The sequence below is a fragment of the Cyprinus carpio genome, chromosome A23 (assembly GCF_018340385.1).
Source record: "Cyprinus carpio isolate SPL01 chromosome A23, ASM1834038v1, whole genome shotgun sequence".
Taxonomy (NCBI): Eukaryota; Metazoa; Chordata; class Actinopteri; order Cypriniformes; family Cyprinidae; genus Cyprinus; species Cyprinus carpio.
This window is the reverse complement of record NC_056594.1, coordinates 609,898-634,873: the sequence shown is the minus strand read 5'-3', so window position 1 is coordinate 634,873 and position 24,976 is coordinate 609,898. Positions and strand designations below refer to the sequence as shown.

The following is a 24,976-nucleotide window of genomic DNA, read 5'->3' as shown; positions in this document are numbered from 1 at the left end:
CACTTTATAAACAATAAATAAGAATTTAAAGCAATACATTTATATTCTACATTGTTAAGATAGTACTAGTCTAATATATCCCGCTGCTTTTCACAATTTTGCTGCTGCATGCATGATGTTCCTAGTGCAGCAAGAGCTCTTTGCACTTTATTGCTTTAGCGCTTCACCTGCCTTTATTTCTTTATTTATATAAAGTGGCCTCAAACGTATTTGGACACTTATGCCACAATTAAAAAATGAGTATGTCATGGTGCATTCTATATCAAAATAAGAGGCATTTAATTAAAATAAACAGTACAAAATGGGGAAAATAAATATGATATTTAAACAAAAATTAGAAAAAATGCTATAAGTGCCATATTTTGTATTGGGATGTTAAAGGCACTGAACTGTATCTATAAACCAATGATTAAATATAGGTCAAAACACCTACACTGCCAGACGCGACGCGAAACAGAAAGCTGCTATGTCAAGCCAAAAGAGTCAGAACTACGCTATAGTATATTTATATATTTATGCTGTTTTAAACGCTGCTGCACTGCAAGCGTGACGCGTCTGTCAGGACTGCTGGTGGAATCGTGACGCAGACAACCAGCCGACCAATCAGAGTTTTTGTTTATGCGTGCGGCGGGTTTATTCGACGTCGCGCGTTTGCAGTGTAGACAGCTGCGTTGTTGCGTCGCGTCGCATACGGTGTATTCAGGGTGTTACTGCGCCACCATATACAAGTGCATTGTGCTGTATGGCAAGTGGATCAAATATTCTCTGCTGCACCACCAACTCCTTCCAGAACTGCGATGGAAACGATATTTAAGCTATAGCCGTATTTAACCTTTAGTGGCACAAAGCCACGCAGGAGACGCAGAGTCAGTATTTCACAGAAGCATGGCTGAGCACGGGACGCGCGCCCCTGTCATATATCACAGCGTGTCATCACCTCCAGGAAAGGGGGAATATTTGACTCAGGTTTAGTAGCTGAATGAGAAGACGATGGACAGCCGGACCGAGAATCCGACGAAGGCAGCGGGCTATCTGAAGGAGCTGAATAAGATAATAGAGACCCAGCAGACGCTGCTGGAGCGGCAGAAGAGGCGCATCTTTGAGCTGGAGCAGCATGTGTCCGACCTGTGCGCAGAGAACAGCCGCCTGAGACACGAGTACCAGCGGCATTTGCTCACCTGCAGACTGCGCTCCATCCAGGAGAACAGCCCGCTACAGCAGTAAGACTCCTCTCTTATATAGTCTACTTTCTTCAAAATCGTGGTTCTTAGACAGATATTAGAAGGTGAACGCGAATACACAGGTCGCTTATTTAAACAACATTTTTAATTTATTTTATATTGTATTGCTTTAAGTGTTTGTCTAATTTTGGTCAGTGGCGCCCCCAGAAAATTTTAACAGGGGTGGCCAGATGAGGCCACAGTAAATCTTGGGGTGGCACATCAAAAAATAAATAAATAAATAAAGGGTTTGCAATATTGACAAAAAAATTATATCTCTGTGATTTTATCGATAACGAAAATTAGACAATATTTTGCTGTGTGTGTTATTGTGCTGATATCTTATTTGTGCTGACAGCTGAGGCTTTTTTTTTTAACCTTTACGCCATTTTTTTCTAAAAGTGATCTTTGCAATGCAGAGAAAACAGAAACTGCATCTGAAGTGCCATTTAGATGTTTTTACACACTGTTTAATGGAGCTCTGAGGGACATGGAATACTTTAACCTGGAGTTACAAATTAATAAATAATGTTTTGATATTTTAAACATAAAACATTGAAAACTGATGTTTGAAATTGTTTAAAAAATGAAATGGTACCTTAAATGTAAAAATTAAAACAGCCAGTAGTAGGTGGCACTGTTAATAAGTGAGTCATTGCGATTGAACCGAATCATTTAAACGTTTGATTCATTCAGGAACGAAACACTATCATGTTGCTCAGAGACGCAAAACAGTGGCTGTGTTTGGAATGATTTTTGTTTTTAGAAATAGAGCGCAAAAAAGTGAATATGTTGTCTAAAACCTAAAACTCTTGATATTAACTTCTTGTTTATTGAACTGTTGTATAAAATCAATGTCACATTTGCAATTATGCAGACTTCTGGAGAAAAAAACGTCACTTTTCGTGTGATAGTAACTATATTAAATGATATATAAATTATATAGATCTAAAATTAATAGATTTAAAATAGATTTAAATTAATAGTAGCCACTGCAAATCATCCTAGGGGTGGCCACGGCTTGGGGGCGCCCCTGATTTTGGTGCTTGGTTTGATATCGAAAAACATTTAAAGGGGTCATATAACATTGCTTAAAAGAACATTATTTTGTGTATTTGGTGTAATGAAATGTGTTTATGCAGTTTAAGGTTCAAAACACATTATTTTGCACATACTGTACATTATTGTTTCTCCTTTATGCCCCGCCTTTCTGAAACGCACTGTTTTTTACAAAGCTCATTGGTCTGGAAAGCGAGGTGTGCTCTGATTGGCCAGCTATCCAGTGCTTTGTGATTCGCCGAATGCCTCAAGAGTGTGACGGAAATGTTATGGCCCTTACCGTACTGTGATGTGTGTCCTGGTCAGAACACCGGCACGACAAGACAAAACCAATAAAACCCATTACAAACGAGCCATTTGTTGCATCCAGTGGGGACATAATTACGGATTATAATGACTTATACTGTGTTTTTACACATAAAACCATGCAATTGTGATCAGGGAAACGACAAACAACTAGCGCTACTCTACACCAGCGGTTCTCAATTCCAGTCCTCGCTTTGCATATTTTGCATGTCTCTCTTTGTTAACACACCTGATTCAAATAATCAGCTTGTTAGAAATGAGCTCCGTGCATGAAGTGTCAGTGCATTCCAAACGGGATCACTTCGGAGTGAAAACAGTTATGGTCTTAATAATTTATATTCACATCTCGCAAACTTCAATGCACTTTGAATGAAACATATACATTCACTTCGAACTGAAATCATTCAAAGTCTATCCATTCAAACTCGTGTTTGAATCATCAGTAGAACAGCCGGCATTGTAGTCTAACATACTCTCCCAGGATCAGAAAACAGTCCTTCATAAAATGTGCTGCACACATCTGAATATTTGGGTTGAACTGTTCTGGAACAGTGTTGTAAATATGACTTAACCACTGATTTCTAGTTGTGTCCTCTTTTGGAAGACCAAACAAAGTATTTCAATCAGGACCACTTCCATCAAGTATATTTATGACAATTATATTGCATACAGTTAGTGTTGGCGGTATGGTTATGTTCTGGGCAAGACTCCACATGCCTGTCCATGCAGCCATGCTTGGACAGAGCGGGGAGAGCAGCAAGACAAACCCCCCTGGGGTACGTGACGTAGACGTGGGGGCATGTTTAAATGAGGCGTTTTAGGAGGGTGTGGACGAGTCTTAACTTTTATAAAAAATATCTCTTTGGGTTTGAGACTTCAGTCTTTGCAACTTTACAGATCTTCTTTATGCACCAAGAGCGTATTACACTCCAAAGAGAAAATAAAACTTGAAATCGCATCATATGACCCCTTTAATTCCAGTGTTCAGTGTGTCCAGAATGCTATTAAAGTAAATAAGATTTTGCTTTTTCCCCGCAGCAGCATCAATGCTTTTAGCCATAGTCTCCCAGCCTGACCATAATGTGCCCAAACCCATATAAAAAGACTTAGATACTGTCAAGCTAAACTAGCTAACTAAACTATTTTCTGAATTGAAACTGGCATTCTGAATTGGTGTGTGTGTGTGTGTGTGATGAATCTCTGATCTCATAGCACGCTCCAAGGCACCAAGGTGGCAGGTTTTGGTTAAATCTTTTGAATTCAGCAATCAAGTTCAAGAAAAATATGCACCAAGTGTTAAGCTAGGCTTAGATAAGATAAGATAGGCTGCAGCCTAACGCATCAAAAAGAAGAAGAAAAAATAATTAAATTTACACAAAGGCTCTTACTGCATGTTATGGTTATTAAATAGTCATTATGAAAACCATTAAAGCTACACAATTTCTTTATGTTGTATTAAGGGGCTTTCATTTCGTTCTATGGGCTATTAAAATTTTTTAACATAAAATCCTGAGCCGTTGGTCCTCTGTAGAAGGCTGCACGTTCATGAGACTTTATTCGCGTCGCAATTTACTCTGACTCACACCATAAAAAAACCCTCAAAAGAAACCCTTGAACAAAATAAGTTGTGAGAAATCAAGAATAATAGGCTAAAACTGCGACATGAAAAACTAGAAATCATACAAAAAGTAGGAAATTAACTTGGAATGTTTAGATTACATTTAAGGAGGTGTGCATTATGCCATAAAAAATAAAACGATTGAAAAGGTGGCTTATTATTGAGTGTTATAGGCTAGGCCTAGTTCTAGCACATATTTTGGCACTCACATTAATGTCACAAATTATGAAAGGCTTGAAACTTACATTTAATAATTTGCTGATGTATTTCAGCAGGTCACATGTACTCAATCCTTATTTGGCCTTTTTAAACACATTTTATTTATATTTATTTATATTTATATTTAGGCCTAACGAATACTTACAGGCCTGTAAGGGGAGACACAGGTCACCCTGCAGAGTGGTAGTAGCTGTTCGACACAGTTGCATGGCCACAGACTGCTCTACTGAGGGGATTCCTGCATACCCCCAAAGCGGCCCCACCATTGAGGGTGGTGAGGGCGGAGAAGCTACAAGATTTGTTTTAGGCAGTGCTGAGAACCAGCGCGACTCCCTCCGAGAAACCATTCATCCAGCCTCGTAAGGATCGGGACGTGGTGGTGGATTCCACACGAGCCCGACATTCTCGGCGGCCTGGGAAAGCATAGCCGTCATCTCTGGGTCTGGCTCGGACAATGCTACCACACCTGAAGGTGGCAAAGCAACCGGATTGTCATCCCTGGAGAGAGAGAGCTTGCCCTCCAATGCAACAATCAACGTCTGGTTGTCAGAGGTGGCACCGAGGGATACGGGTGGTGCACTCTGTCCTGCAGAGGGCCCAGCAAGTTCCGTTGGCAACTCTAACAGCTGCAGAGTATTTGAGGGGTGAGGATCTCCCTTTGGGGAAGCCGTCACCGTGATCATTAAATCACCTCTGACTCCACCGGACACAGTGTCGCAGACAGCCACGACGGATGCTGGATCGCGGCAGAGCCAGAGGGACTCCACCATGTTTGATGTAGCGGAGTCTTTTATGCAGCTCCGAGATGGTCATGTCCCCACAAGAAGAACATGCACCATTCTTGAACGCTTCTTCAGTGTGACTAATGCCCAGGCACGTGAGACAGCGATCGGGATGGTCCTGAGGTGGCAGGAAGCGTCCACACCCAGAAACGCATGGGTGATAAGACATGACGTCGAGAGTGACCGACTGAAAGGGAACCAATAAAGACCCTATTTACAGTAGATGAAATATGTAGAAATTCATCAGTGTTTTCAAACAGCTGCAGCAGTAATTCTGAGATATTTTTACAAATGTCTTATACATTTACATTACAAGTGCACATTCAGTACAATTGAATGCACTTCTTTTTCACAAAAGTATATGACCCATACACTATAAAAGCACTCTGCTGAAGCCATGGTTTTTTGTGAGTAACAAATGGACATTTAAGGATATGTATGTTATGTATAACACAGGAAGCCAGCAGTAAATCAGAGCAGTGGCCGATGTGTTCATTGCATCTTTTCTTGTCGAGTGACCTGACGTTTATTACAGAGGCGTCTTCAAACAGTGCAGTGGGCAGCTGAGAGGAGACTCACCTCTAATGGCTTCTGTTGTAATGTTACAGTCCTGAGATCCCTCAGAACCGCAGACTTTTTACCCTCAATGTAGCATGCACTGGAGTTGATATTTGACATTTGAACTCTAATATGTGAGGTGGGTCATGGCCACAGATGCTGACAGTACAGAGTGATGCAGCTGTGACCTTAAAACCCAGAAAACTAATTCAACACTGGTTTCCCTCTGGATTTTCTTGTGGGTTTTTATAATGGGGTTTTGTAAGTCATGAGCAAAATAAGATCAAGTCACCTTTATTTATATAGCGCTTTTAACAATACAGATTGTGTCAAAGCAACTAAACAACATTAATTAGGAAAATAGTGTGTCAATAATGCAAAAAGATTTGTGGTAAACATAACTGAACAATGTACAGTGTAAACTGCACACAAACACAAATCGCATGTAGTTACTTAAATTCATTACAAACATTATCTAAAATTAAATAAATAATTAACTGCCTCAAAATTTATGTTTTCGTTATGGGTGTGTGTAAATTATGTTGTAGAGCAAAATATTGTCAAGTTATGTTTACTATAGACCTTATTTTACTCTTGAATTTTAAAACAAAAACCCGTTATAAAAACTTTATTTTTACTTTTACTTTAAAAACATATTAGTCTTCTGGGTTTTGAAATCACAGCTGCAGTGATGTCAAAACCTAGCACTCTATATATGAATACGGTGCAAAAAATTTATTCCTGAAATATATGCTGGAATTTGTCATTATTCTAATTCTGTAGTGGCACTTGTTAAAAAGCACATGTATTTACAATAAATTAAGGTTTACTGAATGTTTTCCATTTCAGTGTGACTCTAAATGTGATTTAGGGCTGTGCAAAAAATCGGATGTGATTTTCATGCGCATCTCCTCAGTAAAGGCGCTACTGTGATTAGTAGTATATCTCCAGCATGTGCGTTCAGATCAGGATTGCCAGGTTTTCAAAACAAAACCTGCCCAATTGCTTCCTCCGATTTGAAAGCGATTTTGTGTAGCTTGTCGGTGGACTACGGCTCTGTGTAGTAAATGCCGCTCCACCTGAACCAGTGTTGCCAAGTCTGCGGTTGTTTTTCATGTCCGCAGGTTGAAGCGTCCCCAATACCAATAACGTGATATTTAGCCCCTAAAATGTGAATTTTACCAAGGCAACCCTGCCAAAAAAACTTATATTTTAACCCCGGGATGCAATTTTTATCGGGGAACCTCCTGGGATCGAGATTGGGCTAGTTTTGGACTAGTTTTGAGAAGCAACTGGGCAGGATTTGTTATGAAAACCTGGCAACCCTGATCTTAACGCACGTGCTGGAGATATACTACTAATCACAGGAGCGTCTTTACTGAGGAGATGCGCATGAAAATCACATTCGATTTTTTGCACAGCCCTAATGTGATTTCGATTTGTTCTACCCTGCTTACATATTTTTTTGTTTTTCTGAAAAATTATTTTTGTTTTTTCAGGTCAGAATATGGCAGTACAAGAATCGTCAGGTATGTTGTTTGTTTACTTCTATTGTATTGGTGATGGTAAATATTCTCTGAATTTTAAAACATTTTAAACTTGATGTCCATTATTCTCCACATTACCCCGTGAGTGCTTGCCCTTATTATTCTGAGTGGTTGCTAACACCCTGCTAGGTGTTTGAGTTTTTATTTGGGAGCATCACATTCAGTGACAGCAGCTGACCCGCTCCGCATCCACTTGTATTTAATTGGAGCAGCATCATCTTGGACGTTTTGCTACAGACTCTTGTGAAGTGTCTGGAGTCTGTGTTGTGTTTCTGTCTACAGAAGACATGCCTCTCTTCCTGTGGAAACGACAGACAGTCCCAGCAGCCTCAGATCAGCCGTGTGCAGGAGAGCTGTGCCAAACCCACAGTGGAAGTCAGTATCCTTCGGGTACCGTAAACACTCCCCTTTATTTAGGTCATATTCTAAAATTTTGGAATACTGTACTAGAATTTTTATTGCAAATGGAATGCACTCTGTCTACTTTCATTGTTTTCTTAAGTCCAGTTTGAAGAATACTCCTCATTAGTGGCTTTCCAATGACACTGACAATTCATCATTTGTTTGTATACCTGATAGTATGTTATAGGTCATACAACAGACAGGACTAACATCTTCAGGTCATTAGGCACATTACTAAATGAAACACACAAAGAATGATATTTATATTTATAATAGCAGACATACAGTATTAATGAGTTGAACAAAATTCAAGTTTGAATGATTGATGTTAAATCAGTGATCAGCTAGATTCACTTCATGCTGTATTTGTAAAAATCACAGTCACTCTGGAGGAAAACACGTGCACCAGGATATATGATGAGAAATGTGCTCAGCAAGGATGCTTGTGATATGAATGTGTCTGGTTTGATGTTATCTTAAAATATAACATTTCATGTTCTTCATTTGGCTTTGACTGTGAGTTTGTTGTAGCTTTCATAGGACATTTAATGCAAGAAAACATAATAATATTTGTATTTATTGGGTTTGGCAGTTTGTCTGAATGACACTCATAGCAGAATAAATGTGCGCATATAAAAAGACAATTGACAACAGCAGTCTGGGCTGATAAATGAAGGTGCTGTAAACTTTTTTTTTTTTTTTTTTAAACACACATATAATGGTATTACTATGTGACCGATATCACTGGTGCTGTGAGAAATCACATCAGCCCTGGGGCTCAAACCTTTGCTTTTTCTTAAACTTTCACAGAAACGCTTTTTGCTTGTGTGCATGTGGGTTTGTTGACATGCAGAGTTACACTTATAATATTAAACTAAATTAAAAAATGCATTTAAAAAAATGATGCATTATATATAGATGAAATAACATTGCAGAATTTACAGTACATTTAGCTAATTCAAAGATTAGACCTGGATACTAACCTTGAAAACTGTCAAATCCATAAACTGTTTTTATAGTTCATAATTGCCTGCTGGAATTGATATACAGTATACCTTTCAACCCATCTTTTGGTATGGTTGGAGCCAGTGATTTTGGCAGATGTAATGTATCATACAGTGAGTGAACAGGCTGGTGGTCTCTGGGTGTGCTGGCTGAGCCTGAGATGAGTTTATTAGTTCTGATATCTGTACATCTGCAAAATCATGCAGCTTTTATTGCAGAAATTGAAGGGGTGACTTTATATCAATATATGTGGGCTGCATTTACAGTACCAAACATTTCAACATGGTTTGAAATCTTGAAATCTTCTGTCTGAATGTGTGAAGAAGTGTTCATGCAGCCCTTTTATTCTTCTAGATGTGAGACTTGAAGGTGAGCCTGAAGTTTTCTGAATTTTACATGGATTTTATTTCACTGAGTGCTTCAGCAGGTTTCACTGATTTGAGTTTACTGTGATGCTCTCTAGTTTCAGTTCTAGCAATTCAGTCATCTTGTTTCTTGTGAGATCACATCAAATTGCTAAATAACACACCTAGAGCCACAACAGCCATTCATTTATTAAAGAAGGTTTTCCATTTTAATAAAAAGGTAGAGCACTATCAAAAGCATTTGCAGCGTAATCATCAAGAGAGTCATAATGAGGGTCGAGACTCATTGTGTTTTGCAGTTATATGACTGTTTTTCATGCAAAAAACTCTCATGACCACTTGAATAAGGTCTAAAAAAGAAACTACAGCCAATTTCAATGCATAGACTTGTTTCTCAGACAAACTGTGACAGCATCAGACCAGTATTAATGTATTATATCTTATATTCATTCGGTGAGGATACAATCAAGTATTTCAACTAAATCATGTGACACGGTCACCAGTGAACTATGCTGAAGTCTATCAACCAGTGAATTTAAACATCTGCATCTACACATATGATGCAGTGAATATGATGAGAAGATAGTCCAGTGTGTTGATGTGATCTGCCCTTAGTCACAAAGAACGAGATGGGGCCCCTCCTACCAGCAGTGATGTATGAACAGTAATTTGACACCTGCTGCCAAACACTACTGTCAGTCTTCCCATTCACATAACTGATTTAACAGTAATGAATGTGGTGATTTATCATTGCATTGATGCATTTGATGTTTTTATCGAATAACATTTTGATATTACTTTTTTTAGACAGACTGAAATCTCTGCAGGAATAAATAGGCTATAGTCTATGATCATAGAGGCAAATGTGCCGCTGCTCCGATTTGATTGTTATTTTAGCAGGAGGATCCTTCAACAATAATAATACACAAACATCTGTTCTATGCCCCTGGTACATGTTTTATTTAACAGTTAGTTCATGTGGGCTAATGGCCCAGAAATGCTGTTAGGGCCCTATGGAATCCATTTTATTGTTTCCCAAATTCAATTTGACATTTTCCCAATTTTTTCTGGATTCCATTTTAATGGTTAGTTAATTTTTTAGTTAAATATTCAATAAGCACTCCTAATAAATTAAATTTTCAAAACATTAAAAATGTAATAATTTATTACAATTTAACAATGACAGTTCCCTAAAAAATATTTTATATTTTCAGGAATTCTCAGGAAATATTAAAAATGGTGGTTATCAAATGAATGCCTTAAACTTTAACATTTTAATAAGTATTTTAATATAATATAATCAAATTAAAGGTAATAATTCCTTTCAATGTTCGGTGCTGCATATCTGTGTAATACTCTTAAGAAATAATGTTTTAATTATTATTATTTTGAGAAGTATTCTATTGCAAATATTGTAAATAAAGAGCATAATATGCAGACTTCATATTTAAATTGCAGTCTTTTGCATTTTAATGTTCACAGACACTAGTCTGTGAAGGCAGACTAAAAGTGATCCTAACAAATGATATTTGTTTTATTAGAAATGACCAGTGCTGTGAAAGTGTGCATAATAAAACTAAATCAGACTGCGGTTTTCGTGCCAGGATGACATGCACTGTTTGGGACGTCCATATAAATAAAGGACCACTATTTTTTGTGAAGAGTAGGACATGTCTTCATTTGCAGTTTAGGGAATCCACCAGCAGGTGCTGTCAAAGTGCATGTTCTCAGTACTATCCATAGTGTAGAGTTTAATTCATATGGTTAAAGATGGATTACGATTACATTCTCCATACGTGAGCACCACAACATCATGACACAATGACACAAATGGTCCTTGTGCTTTGCACTCCTGAATTTGTCAGCCTAATTTATATCTGGGACATAAATTACAACCCCATTGCTATTGCAGCATTTTAATTTTTTAATTCTTTAATTTTTATTTATTTTTAACCATTCTGCGGCAGATTGCTTGTATGTTTCATTGTCTTGCTGCATGACCTAAATGTTAGTTAATTCTGTGAGACAGAGCATTGTTCATACAGTAAGTCTGTCAGTGATGGTGAGACGTCCAGGTCTTGATTCAGCAGAACATCCCCAAAACATCAGAGTCACTACCTGCGTGTGTTTGTATGGGGTTTCTGCCAAAGGTTATAGGGCCTGTTTTGCTTTCTGCTTGTTTCTGTTCATAAGACTTTGTCTGGAATTCATCCAGGATCATGTAGGTGCCTCTGAGCAAGTGTGAGTGCAGCTAATGTATTTTACAAGCTTTCCCTCTTGCTCTATCATCAGAAAGACACTGGGCAAAACCCAGATGCATGATAGGGTCTTGTACACTGGCCTCGGCTGAGGCGAGAGATTGCTGAAGGTTTTGGGTTTTCTCTCTGTCTTTCTGAATAATTTGAGCCTTGTTCTCAGAGAGATGGCATTAGAGAATAGATTGTTTATATGTATGGTCACAAAGAAAAACAAAAAACAAAACAAAAAAACAAACATGACTTTTCATCATCATTTATGTTGCCTGTGCAGTGTCTACACAACCTAAAACAGTTTTGTAGAATGTTGGAAATGTATTATGTTTATTTCTTTCTTTCTTTTTTAACTTTCATATGGTAATTTTATTGCATGCTAATGAGTCCATTTTGAAGATGATTGAATGAACCCTTTGAACAATGTATATCAATGGAAATATTTGAGTTGTTCCTCTGAATTGAGTCATGTTCATTAGAAGGCCATCTTTCAGTGGGACAGGCGTTCTTCGGATGTGACCCAGGGGGAGGTGCAGTATTTTTTGGCAGTGGTAGAGACAACCTTCAACAAGCCAGAGCAGCATTTGCTCTTCTGTAGTTAACAGTGAATGCTCAGGACTGTGTCAGCGCACAGATAGACAGACAGAGGCAGATGCTAATGGCAAAATATTAAACATGATCAAGTTATTTGGCACGATCTCTGCATTAGTTTCTGAACTTGTAGTTAACTGCACTGCCATCTGGTGGCTATATAATACATGGGACACTTTTTAAAAATTAAATCTCATCTGAAAAAAAAAAAAATTAAATTGGCTGTTAGCCTGAATATGTTAGTGACATACCATGACATGCTGCTGTATATGCATTCAGAATTTATAGTCTCTCTCCATCACCAATACAGAATAACAATTTTGATTCAAATGCTGTCATGAATATGGTCTTACCCACAAACTACATGATAAAAACACTAAAGCTGTGCCTGAAATCAGACATTTACCGCTGTCTGTCTGATGATTGTGACCCTGTGCACTGTACAGGAGACAGTAAAAGTTTCAGACAGTGTAAATATGCTTTCCTTTGAGGCGAATGAAGCCTACACAGACCACCACAGCGGTTCCCCAGTGCTCTGGTTCAGACTTTATAGTGTGTTCAGATTCAGTATGTTCAATCTGCAAAAATAAGACACCGATCCAACAAAACTCAGCAAACGTGGCTGAAGCGTTTTGTCTGCGTCTGTTGGTGCATTGTGAATGGGCTTTAATACAGCTGTGGCCGTCACACGCTGTCAAATGTGGCTTTGCCTGGCTGTGACTTGAAGAAAAAAGAAAGGTATAAAAGGGAATAAGATACTAGATGTGTCTTGGTCACTTCATTAGGAATTTACTGTTGTGTATGTTAGATTAACTGTAATATAAATGAAACCTAAAAAAGTATAAAAAGTATTTAGTTTCTTTGATATATGTATTTCACTACTTAAAATGAGGATTTTGGCCACTGACAATGTCTACTGGATACAACGTTATCATTTTGACGGTGTATTGAATAGATTTTTTTAAATGGTAAATTTATTGTACTAAATGATTTTTATTATTATTTTAATTACTAACAAATTTTAGTGACCAAAATGTTTATATTTAGCTGTGTCTCATATTTTGCAAACAACCATTAAAAAAAAAAAAAAAAAAAAAAAAAAGTATTGTTTTCCCCCAAAAATCGAATATTCCTTAAAAATTGCATCATCCAACATGTAACATCAATTGGACCCTTTAATCCCTTTTGTGCACATGTCCAGCTCTGTTTATCCTACAGTATGTCCAGCAGCAGGGGATGCGTACAGAACAACAGCTCAGTCTGATTCATAAACACCAGTCAAGTGCCATTAGTTTCTCCAGTGAAGTCTGGACCATTACAGAAATGTGAAGTTTTAATTTTCTTTGGAATTAAGTGGAATTTTTTTTTTTTTTACTTTCATGTGATGTGGCAATTTAACAGCAGTAGCACCAAAATATGTTTGATAGTTAATCAACAGTGTACAGGTCATATTTCCCACTTATCTCCAGGCCATATTTTTTAAGAAATTACATTTTTTTTAATCAACTGTTTTATTACCATTAATTTTTTTTCAGATAGTGACATTATATTCATGGCAGTTCCACACATGGAATTCACATTCACAAATGATTAATTTACTGGTCGTTCTGTTTAATTTCTCAGAACAGAAAGAGATTCTCTCTCTTCCTGGCTTGACCTCTGGCTGTGATGTTGATGTATTATTACGTGTGTAATGGGCTCTGCATTCAGGGCCTCTTTCCTCCTGTTTCTATGGAGACCAGAGAGCCAATCAGCTGCCTTGGCTGTGGACTGTACTAAAGGCTGCAGATGGAGGAGGCAGAGCATGTCTTACATGCTAAGATCTCTCTCTCTCTCTCTCTCACACACACACGTGATTTCATGTCCTTGTTCTGCACGGTGTCAGTGTGTGCTCCCCCGCAGCATGTAACAAACCACATCTTGCTGATGTAAGTGTGTGATGCGTGTGTGACATCACGGGCCAGGAGCGCAGCGCTGTAGCGTTGAGCAGCGTGAATGAGCAAGTGTACAGCACACGAGTGCACGCAGAGCCGCGGGCCATGGCACACAGACTCAGCATGATGTGAGTATCAGATGCAGTCTGCATGCATGACGGCTCTCTCCAGATGTTTTACCGCGGTGCTGAGTCCTGTGTTTTACGTGGAGACTGCTTGCGATTGTGTGTATGCTCCACAGGGAGCTTGTGATGATGGACTAATATCATGATGGTGATGCAGCGTTCTTCACACACACATTATTTGTTTGTGCTCATAATGTGTTCAGGGTGTGCTGTGCAGTAAATGGCAGTGATAGCTGTATGTTTGCTCTGCTGAGCTGAGGTGTCTTCATGTGTGGTATAAACACGAGGGGCTGTGACCCTGTGTGTGTGTGTGTGTGTGTGTATGTGTGTGTTTGGCTGTAGCTGATGTGCATTATGAAGTTATTTTCATGAACTGTGATCCGTGATGCATTTCTCCTTCATGCGCAGTGTTCAGTCTGGCCATCTGTCCCACAAATAACTGCAGAAATCTTTTTGAAGCTTTAGATTTTTATTTTTGCAGTTTGTTTTGTTCTTGCTCTTGTCAGCATATGAAGCATACAATAAGCATCTGAAAACAGCATCAGAGATGTGTGGGCGTTTATTGGAGATTCAGTCCTCTCAGGTGACTGAGGTTAAACTGAAGGGCATTTTTAGCATTAGTTCATTGGCTTAAGGCTATTTGGGCAATCCAATGGTGAATTTAAGGTGGTTAAGGAATACTAGTGTCCCGCTTGTGCTGCACAGTGCATACTTTAACCGCTAGCTATTTTAGAAGAAATAGCATAAAACAGAAATAGCATGCAGAACAGTGTGAAGTGTGCAAAGATAAACATTTCAGTTAGTAGTATGCTACATTGTTGTCACATGACCTCATCACGTTGCATTTGTATGTCAGCCAGTGATGTCCAGTTATCATTATAAGCAGAAATATATTTATTTTGTTATTTTGTGTTGTATGACTGGTATTGTTGCTCTAAAGCTTTTTTCTCTTTACTTGTATTTAGGACTGCACAGATTTCTGAGAAAAAAAATCTAATTGTGATTTTCTGATAAAAAATATATATTTGAAATATGCTAAAAACAAATACAGGTTTGCTGTGCTTGTTCATAGGGCTGCACAATGAGGCCAAAATGTTGTGATTTATAATATGGCTGTAAATAATAATGATGATGATGATGATGATGATAATGATAACAACAACAAAATTGTTTGTTTTTTTATTATTAATATTATTATTAATAATATAATATAATAATATAAACAGGAAGTTGGGAAAATGCAGATACCTCATCTTTCTTTCTTTCTTTCTTTCTTTATTAGAATTTTATTTATTTATTATGTTACAGCCAGGGACATAATGTGCCACTTGATATTAGGTGGCCAAGGTGATGTCATCAATATTTGTATCCATTTTTTTTTTTTGTGGATGAATTTTTTTGCATGATCGCTCATGAGAAGCGATTATGTTTGACAGACATTTAAATGTATTAGTGACATTTAAGCTCTATTTGTGAACTATTCCTGTTACCCTTTGTTCAAGTGTGTGGATCTCTGTGACTGAAGCAGTGGCGTTGTGTATTTGACAGCAGTCTGGTGCAGAGCTACATAAAGACCTGTGTACTCATGGAGAAATAAACTCACATCTTCACCTGTCATTTATTCATCAGTATCAGACACAAACACAAACAGTTCAGAAGGATAGTGTTTCACAAGATGAGAGCGATCGTAACGAGATGATTTCAGTTCACCTAAAAATGGAAAGGAAACAGTAGAAAATCCTTAGATTTTCCTGACTTCATCAGATTCTGACCGAGAATGAATTTTTATGTGATTCATCACGTCCACACCTTGGCCAGTCAGTACTGCAGGACACGAGATGTGTAAAAGCGTGATGGGCTGAAGTTTGTTTGTAGAGTCGAGTAGATGACGTCTTTGTTTCTCCTTGTGTCGTAGTGTGTAAATGCTTTGCACCAGTACTGCTGTCCCTCGCCGTTGTGCTCTAAGCAGCTAGCTGTACCTGCTCCTCTCTCTGAGTGCAGGTAAGAGGCGCTCGAGTCCAGAACTCACTCTCTAGACTGACAGAATGTGTTTCTGTTAAACTGCAGATCACACTGAATGTAACTAGAAGTTGCATAAAGTCCTGTTTTTGTTTGATCTCTGTTATAGTCATTTGAAAGGTTGTATGCATAATATAAGTTGTCAATAATAATACTTTTTGGCAGTACAGTATCACAAATAATATGATGGAAGAATTTGAATATTTTTAGTGGTTCACAATTACAGTACCTGAATTTCTTCACCATTTAATGGTAGAAAACAAATGTAATTGTTTAACGAACTTGATCTCTTTGCATTGGGGTATTTGAAGGTATTTGTGAGTCTCTAGTGTCAGGATGAATATTCTGAAATGTGATGTGACTCTTTCACCTGTGTTTTTTACTTTTTACATTGTTTATTGTAATTCCAGTTCATGAGAATGAATGTTGTTTGTTTCGATATCAAACTGTTTAACAAGGTTTAATGAGAATAACATCCTGTAAGTCTTGAAACGTTATGTGATTTGATTGAAATTTAAATGTAAAAAATTTCAACAAGAAGATGTTTAGATAAAAATTACAATCCAAATGATTTAAAACAACCAACAAAACGGACATTGTATTTTTTTTTCATTATGATTTTGCCTAATTGGAATATGAAGCATTGTGAATCAGTTAAGTGTTAGCGATTTCTGTCGGTTGTGAATCTTTGTGTAAATGTAGCTTGTTGAATCTTTGAATGTGGCTCAGTTTGCTCCCTAGTTGAGTAGTCATTTCAGCTACAGCAATTGTGGGAACACTTTACAACAAGGTTCATTAGTTACCATGTAGTGTACTACTTTAGTTAACACGAGCTATGAATGAACAATAGTTTCTACAGCATTTATTAATCTTAGTTAATGATAATTTCACAATTTACGAATGCATTATTACAATCCAAAGTTGTGCTTTTTAACATCAGTTAATGAGCTGTGAATTAAAGGGATACTCCAATCCCAAATGAAAATTTTTGTCATTGATCACTTTACCCCCATTTTGTTCCAAATCAGTAAAAGCTTTGTTCATCTTCAGAACACAATTAAGAATTTTGGATGAAAACCAGGATCGGCTTGTGACTGTCCCATAGACTGCCAAGTAAAAACATTTTGTCAAGGTCCAGAAAAGTATGAAGACATCAGTCACAATCTGCCATCAGTGATTCAACCGCTAACGTTATGAAGCAACAACAATATTTTGTACGTGATAAAACTATACGACTTTATTCAAAGCAATTTGTCTCCTCTGTGTCACTCCACATCAGCGTAGCGCCTTTTTTTTTTGAGATTCTGTGCAGTACGCAGACGGCATACTCTTCTCTGTGTCCAGCGCGCTGCAAGGATTGTTTTCAAAGTATATTTACGGTTTGATTTGAAAGAAAAAAGCACATCAGTGCAGCACGACTGACACAGAAGAGCATACGCCGCCTGCGTACTGACAGATTCTCAAAAATGGCGCTACGCTGATGTGGAATGACAAAGAGTTTTAGACATATTTGTTGAAATAAAGTCGTTATTTTTGTTTTCTTCATGTACAAAAGTATTCTGGTCGCTTCATAACATTACAGTGGAATCACTGATGGCAGATGGAGTATTTCTGACGAGTTTTCATACTTTCCTGGACCTTGATACTGTTATTATTTGTCAGTCTATGGGACAGTCACAAGCCTCCCGGTTTTCATCAAAAAAAAAAAAAATATCTTAAATTGTGCTCCGAAGACGAACAAGCTTTTACGGGTTGGAACAACATGGGGGTCAGTGGATTATTGACAACATTTTCCTTTTGGGGTTGAGTATCCCTTTACATGAACTCACAATGAAAAACCCTTTTTTTTTTTTTCATTAAATGACATTAAAAAAGATTAATAAATACTTTAATGTATTGTTCATATTATGTTAAATACATGAACTAACATTTCGTGGCTTTTTGTAAAGTGTTACTGGAATTCTAAATGAAAAATATTTTTACACATGGTTTGCAGTTGTATTTTTTATTCAATTTTTTAATGTCTGATTTTCACCTGAGATTTTGATGCTTGATTAGATTCATGGAGTTTTTTTAGAGGTGGCTGTTGTTTTCTTTGTCCTATTATTCTCATGAACTGGAATTTTATTAGCTTATTTTGAAATTGGAATAAAATATTGTGAACCATGTGTTATAGAGACCAATCTTTTGTCAATGTCACATACCAAACTGGTGGCAAAAATGACCCAAATATTTACACTCAAAGCATTAGCCTCAGTGCTATCCAGTGGAGCAACACATTCTCTCTCCCAACAGCAGACCATACCTTTTTTCGTGGGTCGAATCTTTATTAACCTCACTGCTTTCTGTACAGAATTTGGTCCCACATCCTGTTTATTTGTGGGCCACAAATTACTAGTTTGTTAGTTTCTTTTTATGTAAATTGTGGTCATGAATCGTTCCAGTAAATACAGAAGATAAAAACGAGCAGATAAACCATGTAAACTGTCAGACCAATTATCTTTTGAATTCATTGTGACTTGGCTAGCTATTTTTTGGATACAACATACTGCTGGTTTTTCTGCCATCATGTAATGTACATGTGCTGCAGACACTGGGACTGGTCTATAGAAACATGCTTCAGTAAACAGACCTGGAGAAAAGTCAGATGTGGCTTTAGGATCTCTAGGCCCAGCGTGTTCTCAGCTGACTCTAAAATGAGTCTCAGATCTGTTTGGGAATTAAAATGCAACCATTGGATACAAAAGATAACATTTTGGCACACATATATTAGACCAAAAAAAACACATACCAAAAAAAAGATATATCCACACACAACAAAAAAAAATACAAAAAATAAATTAAACAAAAACTACAAAAGGAAAAAAATACCACCCAGTCTACATTAAACAAATGACTAAATTGCACTTCTGATTAACAAAATGATCAGTTTTCTCATTTGACCTATGTCATGTTAAAGGGATCGTTCAACCTACAACTGTACATTGTGTCATTTACTCACCCACAGGTTGTTCCAAACCTGTATGAGTTTTCTTCTTCTGCTCTACATAAAAGAGAATATCTTTGAAGAATGTGGGGTAAACCATTCGATGGGGACCAGGAAACTGTTTGGTACCCACATTCCTTCAAACTATATTTTTTTTTCGCATTCAATAAATTGTGCCAAAAATAGTTTGGTCGAACGTCAACTACAAAAATGTGTGTTGTATCTGTATGCAGTTCGTCTGTTCAGAACCATTTGTTCACCTTTAGATGATAAACAATGCTGATGACGTGTTTTGGTCCACCACGTCATGTCTGACATAAAAGTCCTGAGCAATGCTTGCTTAGACGTGCTGGCCTAGAGTGTGCGTGCGTCACCTTTACAGGCTGTTCTTATAGTGTGCTTCTCTCACAGGGATGATAGCGTGCTGCATTCAGGTCTCTGCTGTCCGCTCCATCTGGAATCAGCAGTCCTTCAAGATAGCAGGAATTACAAGGATCTGTCCTCTCTCCACAGAGCTACAATGCATCCATCTGTCTGTCCCATCCATGCATCTGTCTGAGGGAATAATGTGTTTCCTCTGATGAATAAACATCACTGTGTGTGCCGTTGCATTCACATGTAGGACAGACGGTAACTCTTTCTGCAGTAGTCATTTACAAGAGCATTCTATAACACTGGAAGAACACAACTGTAGGTGCTCGACCTTATGATACAGTCGAGTGTATGAACCACAAATGTGTATCTCTAGTTACAAGATACAGAACTGAGTGTATTTGGCACAAAACAAGTGGAAGAATACTTCATTAAGTGCGCGGAGTGATGCATGAAATGGAAAAACGCAATATCTGTTTAAGAATCAGTCACTGTATTACAGCTGTATTTGTTTTTGCGTGATAATCAGGTAGCTTATTGTCTTGGGGGGAGCATGTAACAAGATTCAAATTAAAATGTTTCTTTTTTGGAACCCTCTTGTATATGATTATTATTTTTGTATTTATTATTGTAATTTTTTTGGCACTCAATATCTGGGCACTTATGTGTTTTTCTTTTCATTGTGCATGAGTATTTTATTATTAGTGAGTGAATAATAAGGACTGTGTTCAGATTGGCATACCTAACTTGTTGCATTATACTGTAAGTAAGTGCTGCTTATACAGCTTTTTTGTATGTGAAACTTTATGCATGTATATTTATGTCTTAAACAGGTATTCTGGCATGGTTGCCACATGACCTCATCACATGGGTCATCATCTCATACGTTTATTTATGTTGGCTTTTTATTTATTTTAATTTTTTCAATTTAATGGATGCTACTTACTTCCTGTTCATTTGTCACACACTTTAATGAAGGTAAATCTGAGCGCATGGCTGGCTAATGTTTATACTGTAAGTCAAGTTTATGTATATAGAGCTTTCCACAATACACATAAGTTTCAAAGCAGCTTTACAGAAAAGTCAGGGATGTTGATGTTAATGTTTTTAATATCTTATTCTTACCATCTTCCTTTATAGTCACCATTTAGCAGATTAGAGTTGGGTAATAGTTTAGTTTTTACATGTTGAAACGTTTTGCTACAATATATATTGCAAATATCTCCCTCACATGGAGTACAGTGTAGCGAAAGCTAGACATACTTATATAGCCAACTTTATATAAGGACTGACTGATAATAAAGTTCCATTGTGGTGATGAAATAAAAAATAAAAAAATATGACAGTGCCAACATTCTGGATGCTGGAGGACTGTATTCAATACTCCATGCCGTACAGGATTCACAGGGTTTAGGGTCGCCGTGATTTTTCCAAGTAAAGACACTGTTGCCTGGATCACTATTACTGTCCAAAAATACAGACTTCACCCAATCGCTACCCCTAATCCAACTCTACCCATAATTATTCCGACAATCAGTGAAATGAGAGCTATAGTAACAAGGATGTAGAAGCACCTAACCCTGGTGGGTGTGTCAGAAATGTCGGCCCAATCAGCTGGCAGCATGTATATAAACCACAGCCTTGTATTATTAAAGAGACACCTCGCACAGTAATGGGTCCTAGTAAAGTAGTTTACAAATGTGTCCGCTGCAGCTCCGGTATATGCAACAAATTGAAGACATTAGAAGACATGTTTGCCGTATTAGAGTTTTATAGTAAAATATAGCATATCACCATGATGATGTAGTTGTTTATATTTTTTACTTCATTGCAAGGCAAGTTTATTTATATACCAAATTTCATACACAGTGGTAATGAAGTGCTTCTTTACAAAAAAGGAGAATGATAATTAATACAAGGTATTTAAAAATTAAGAACTAGAAATAAAATAATTTAAATTAGAATTGATTAGCTACTCGGGGAGATAAAATAGATGTGTTTTCAGTCAGAATTTGGTAAGATGTGTGCTTTCATTCTGGACGGCAAGGGCAGTGACTGTAACATCGAGGGTACTTTGCAGTATTAAACAAGTATTTATATCAATATCATCAGGACTCCGAAAATTCTTCAAAAAAGAACACAGAGAATGGCCTTCTCAGCTGCCAAGGTTATAGTTGCAACGCTGAATGCCATCACAACAGGGTGTTCAACACGCCCACCGCTTCCGTTTAAAAAACGTTTTGCAACGTTTTGTCGGGCTGAACGCAGCCCTGATATTTCCCTGAAAAATTATCCCTCAGTTCTAATTGGTTAATTGAATGTTGTTCCAGGATCAACAAGGATGTTGATCCAGGAACATGTTGTACTTGGCTATTCACAGTCACCCAGGTTTACAATGACCCACGGTTTACAGTTTCATGTGTGAAAAGCCCTTATCCTTATCAAGATGTTGGCTCAATCCCAGTTCACATACTTCTAAGTACAGTATAAAAAGTCTGTTATGTGCTGATGTATATTTGAAAATTCACCAGCAATGGCATGCTGTCCAAGAACCTTTGGTGTACTATTTTCAGTATCCTCTGGCCTAAATTAATGAACATAGTGTGATATTGATCAGGATATCACAGTTGGTGGGGAGGAGGAGTTGTACTCTGTTTAGTCAGTAGTAGGCAGTGGCCTTAAGCACGATCAACGTCCTTCTTGCTGGCAGGTCCCCTGTGCTGGCGTGAGTTTCCTCTGGGTGCTCCAGTTTCCTCACAATCCTTAAGACATGCGGCATCTGTGAATCTCGCCCACAGGTGTGAGTGAGTATAAGCCCTGTAATGGACTGGCCGTCTGTGCAGGGGTGTTTCTGCCTACGGGCCGAGACACTGGGACAGACTCCAGCATTCTCACCAATATACAGAGGACAAGGGGTTTGGGTCCAGTTCGCACCTTCAGTGGAAGCAGTTCATGATATACACTAGTGTTACTTCCATCATTTTACAACTGAGTGAAGACACTTGGAGAAGTGCTGGATTCTACCAGTACTCTTTTTTCTTAACATGCCTCTTTTCTTTCTATGTGTACATTTTTTTACAATATCTTATAAAGTTTATGTTTAAAACATGAAGAAATCATTTCATCACTGATGCAGTTTTTATGTGACAAGTAGAATAATTTGCAGCTATTTTTAAAACTACATCATTTGTGCATGTTCTCTTCTTTTGTGAGCCCTTTATGACTCATTTATTGACAGCAGTTTCTTTACATGCTGATGGTTGATGCTCACAGACTGTCACGATTCACTAATCCTTCAGTGCATCAGTAAACAGACTGTCTGCTGTGAGCTGCACTTTATCAAGCCACACTGAAGCATGTGCTTTCAGCTTGAAGGTGCAGTGCTCATAGAATGAGGTACTGTATGAGGAGTGAATATGATGGTACCTGCATGCTACCCTTGTCTATGACACAAAGCACTGATAGTGTCTAATTGGTGTTCTTTGATTAGACAAAAAATTCCCACAGTAAAGGGGAATTTTCTTCCATTCAGAATGTGGATGCAGGAGACAGGAAACACAAGCTCATGCAAATTTTACAGCATTCCAAAGTTTGTGACCAATAGAAGATTGATAAATTACGGTGTGACCTATTAGTTGAATTAAAAAGAACGCAAAACTATAAACCTGCATGCGTTTGCAGTAAAAAGGAGTAGCATGCATATTTTTTTACACTTTGGATGTATTATGTTGAAGTAATGAGTGTGACATCATTATTACAACCGATGCAGTGTTGTTAGAAATTGTACATGCTTAAGTCTAGTGACATGACATTTTAGCAAAAAACAAGAGTATTTTATTTTAAATGATATTGAATGTAATACATAACCAGTGTATTTATGGTAATATTGGACTAATGTGGTCATATTTTCCGGCCCTTGTTAGAATTCTGATGGCTGTGTTTTTTTTGAACAAACCGCAGCTTATTATTGAAAAAAAAAAAGTTCTTTAGCCTTGAAGTTATGAATGAATGAACTAACTTGTCTGCATCTTGAGAATGTGCTCTTTTGATGTGACCAAAATGCAGAGTATTAACCACCTGAACAGCTATAGCATATTTTCAAGCTAACAAACACTCAGAAAACCTTTGCAACCTCATTCAGCAACACCCTAGCATAATAGGGGCAAGTTTTAGGCAACAATCACTCACATTTTCTGCAAAAAATGTAAAAATCTACTTACTACACAAAATAAAAAACGTAAAAAATAATTAGTACGTCTTCTTCAGAGGCAAAACTTTGTTTTTTTTCATTAATCTCTTGTTTCCCCACAACAGTGCAACACTTTTTCCTGTCTACTCAGGTAACAATTTAGGTAATAAAAACTCTGTAAGAACATTGTTTTGAAATGTTTCTAAAACATTGAAATGTGTAGTTGTCTTCTGATTATGATGTTATTTAAAGTTTACAAAAACAACATTCTATCAACTTTATTTTCACCCATAAAATATAGTTTTTTTTTAATGTTTATTCGTAATATTTTAAGAATGTAAAAATGTCCAGTTTTCCATGATTAGAACGTTATTTAAAGGTTACAAAAAACATTTCTTCCAAGTACAAAAGGATGTTCCGAGAATGTTGTTCTAAGGACATTTTCTCAACGTTGTAAGAATATTAATCAAATACAAATAACATTCCCTGTTAGTTGGGCATGTTCCATCAAATGCCTCTCAAAATGTCTCTCAGTCAATCACACCAATATCAAATGAAATGCTCTACATTTCTCAAACTGCTTCTGTTGTGAATCATTGTAATAATGGCCATTTGGAGGAGTACTTGAGCCTTACTGATGGGTGTAGTGAGAAAAGCTGCTTTACATGTCTCTATTTACTGCAAGAGCACACTATTTTTTCAATGCAGTAGAATTAATATACACTATGGTTATATACATGACATCATAGTATTGAGGATGAGGAGTCCCTCCCCTCTGACAGCTGAACCACCAGAGTATTGTCAGTAAACCATTTGCAAGTTCAGTAGTGATGTTGTTGCCAGGCAACCAGCATTCAGCATATAAAGGTGGGAATCTCTTCATGGATGCAGCGGCTGAAATGCACTCGTAGAGAAGAGTTGAGGAAAATCCTGCCACAAGGAGCACCTGTACTCGGGAAGATCACTCTTAGAGCCAGCAAATGCATGTCAATCTGATATATATGCTGAGGTACATGTCAGAGACTCCATCCTCTGGTGTTTGCTGGATCTAAATCTGAAGAGGCTAAAGCTGATGCAGTGAGGGTGGATCTGGAGCTGACCTGGTTTCCTTATCAAAGAAGCTGAATGCTGTAGGCATTTCCTCCTGGATACACAGTGTACAGGGTTTGGCTGTTAGCTCTTGAGGATGCTTTGGGTTCTTCACAGCCGCAGCAGAAAGCAGAAAGCTGGACTGTTGGACTGTCATGTGTGTTTGGCCCATCAGATTCATTGCAGCATTGCAAGACCTGCAGTCATCATGTAACACGCACAGTGATGTTCTCTGCTGCATGAATCTTTAGCTCATGTCTCTCAGGTGAAAATGGAGGTTGATCATTTTGCCATATGACTGAGTGTTTAACCCTGAAAATGTCAAGATTTAAAGCTCTGTG

The 24,976-nt window shown here is 37.6% G+C and overlaps 1 protein-coding gene across 1 annotated transcript in view; it reads left to right on the top strand.

Moving 5' to 3' along the window:
- Positions 1 to 632: 632 nt before the first annotated feature.
- Positions 633 to 24,976, top strand: part of LOC109067369 (IQ motif and SEC7 domain-containing protein 1-like) — a 64,609-nt gene continuing 40,265 nt past the window's right edge. Inside the window, 3 exon segments of the mRNA XM_042712514.1 lie at positions 633 to 1,220; positions 7,262 to 7,291; positions 7,592 to 7,699. Of these exon segments, the coding sequence (XP_042568448.1) occupies positions 991 to 1,220; positions 7,262 to 7,291; positions 7,592 to 7,699 (368 nt within the window). The 5' untranslated portion in view covers positions 633 to 990.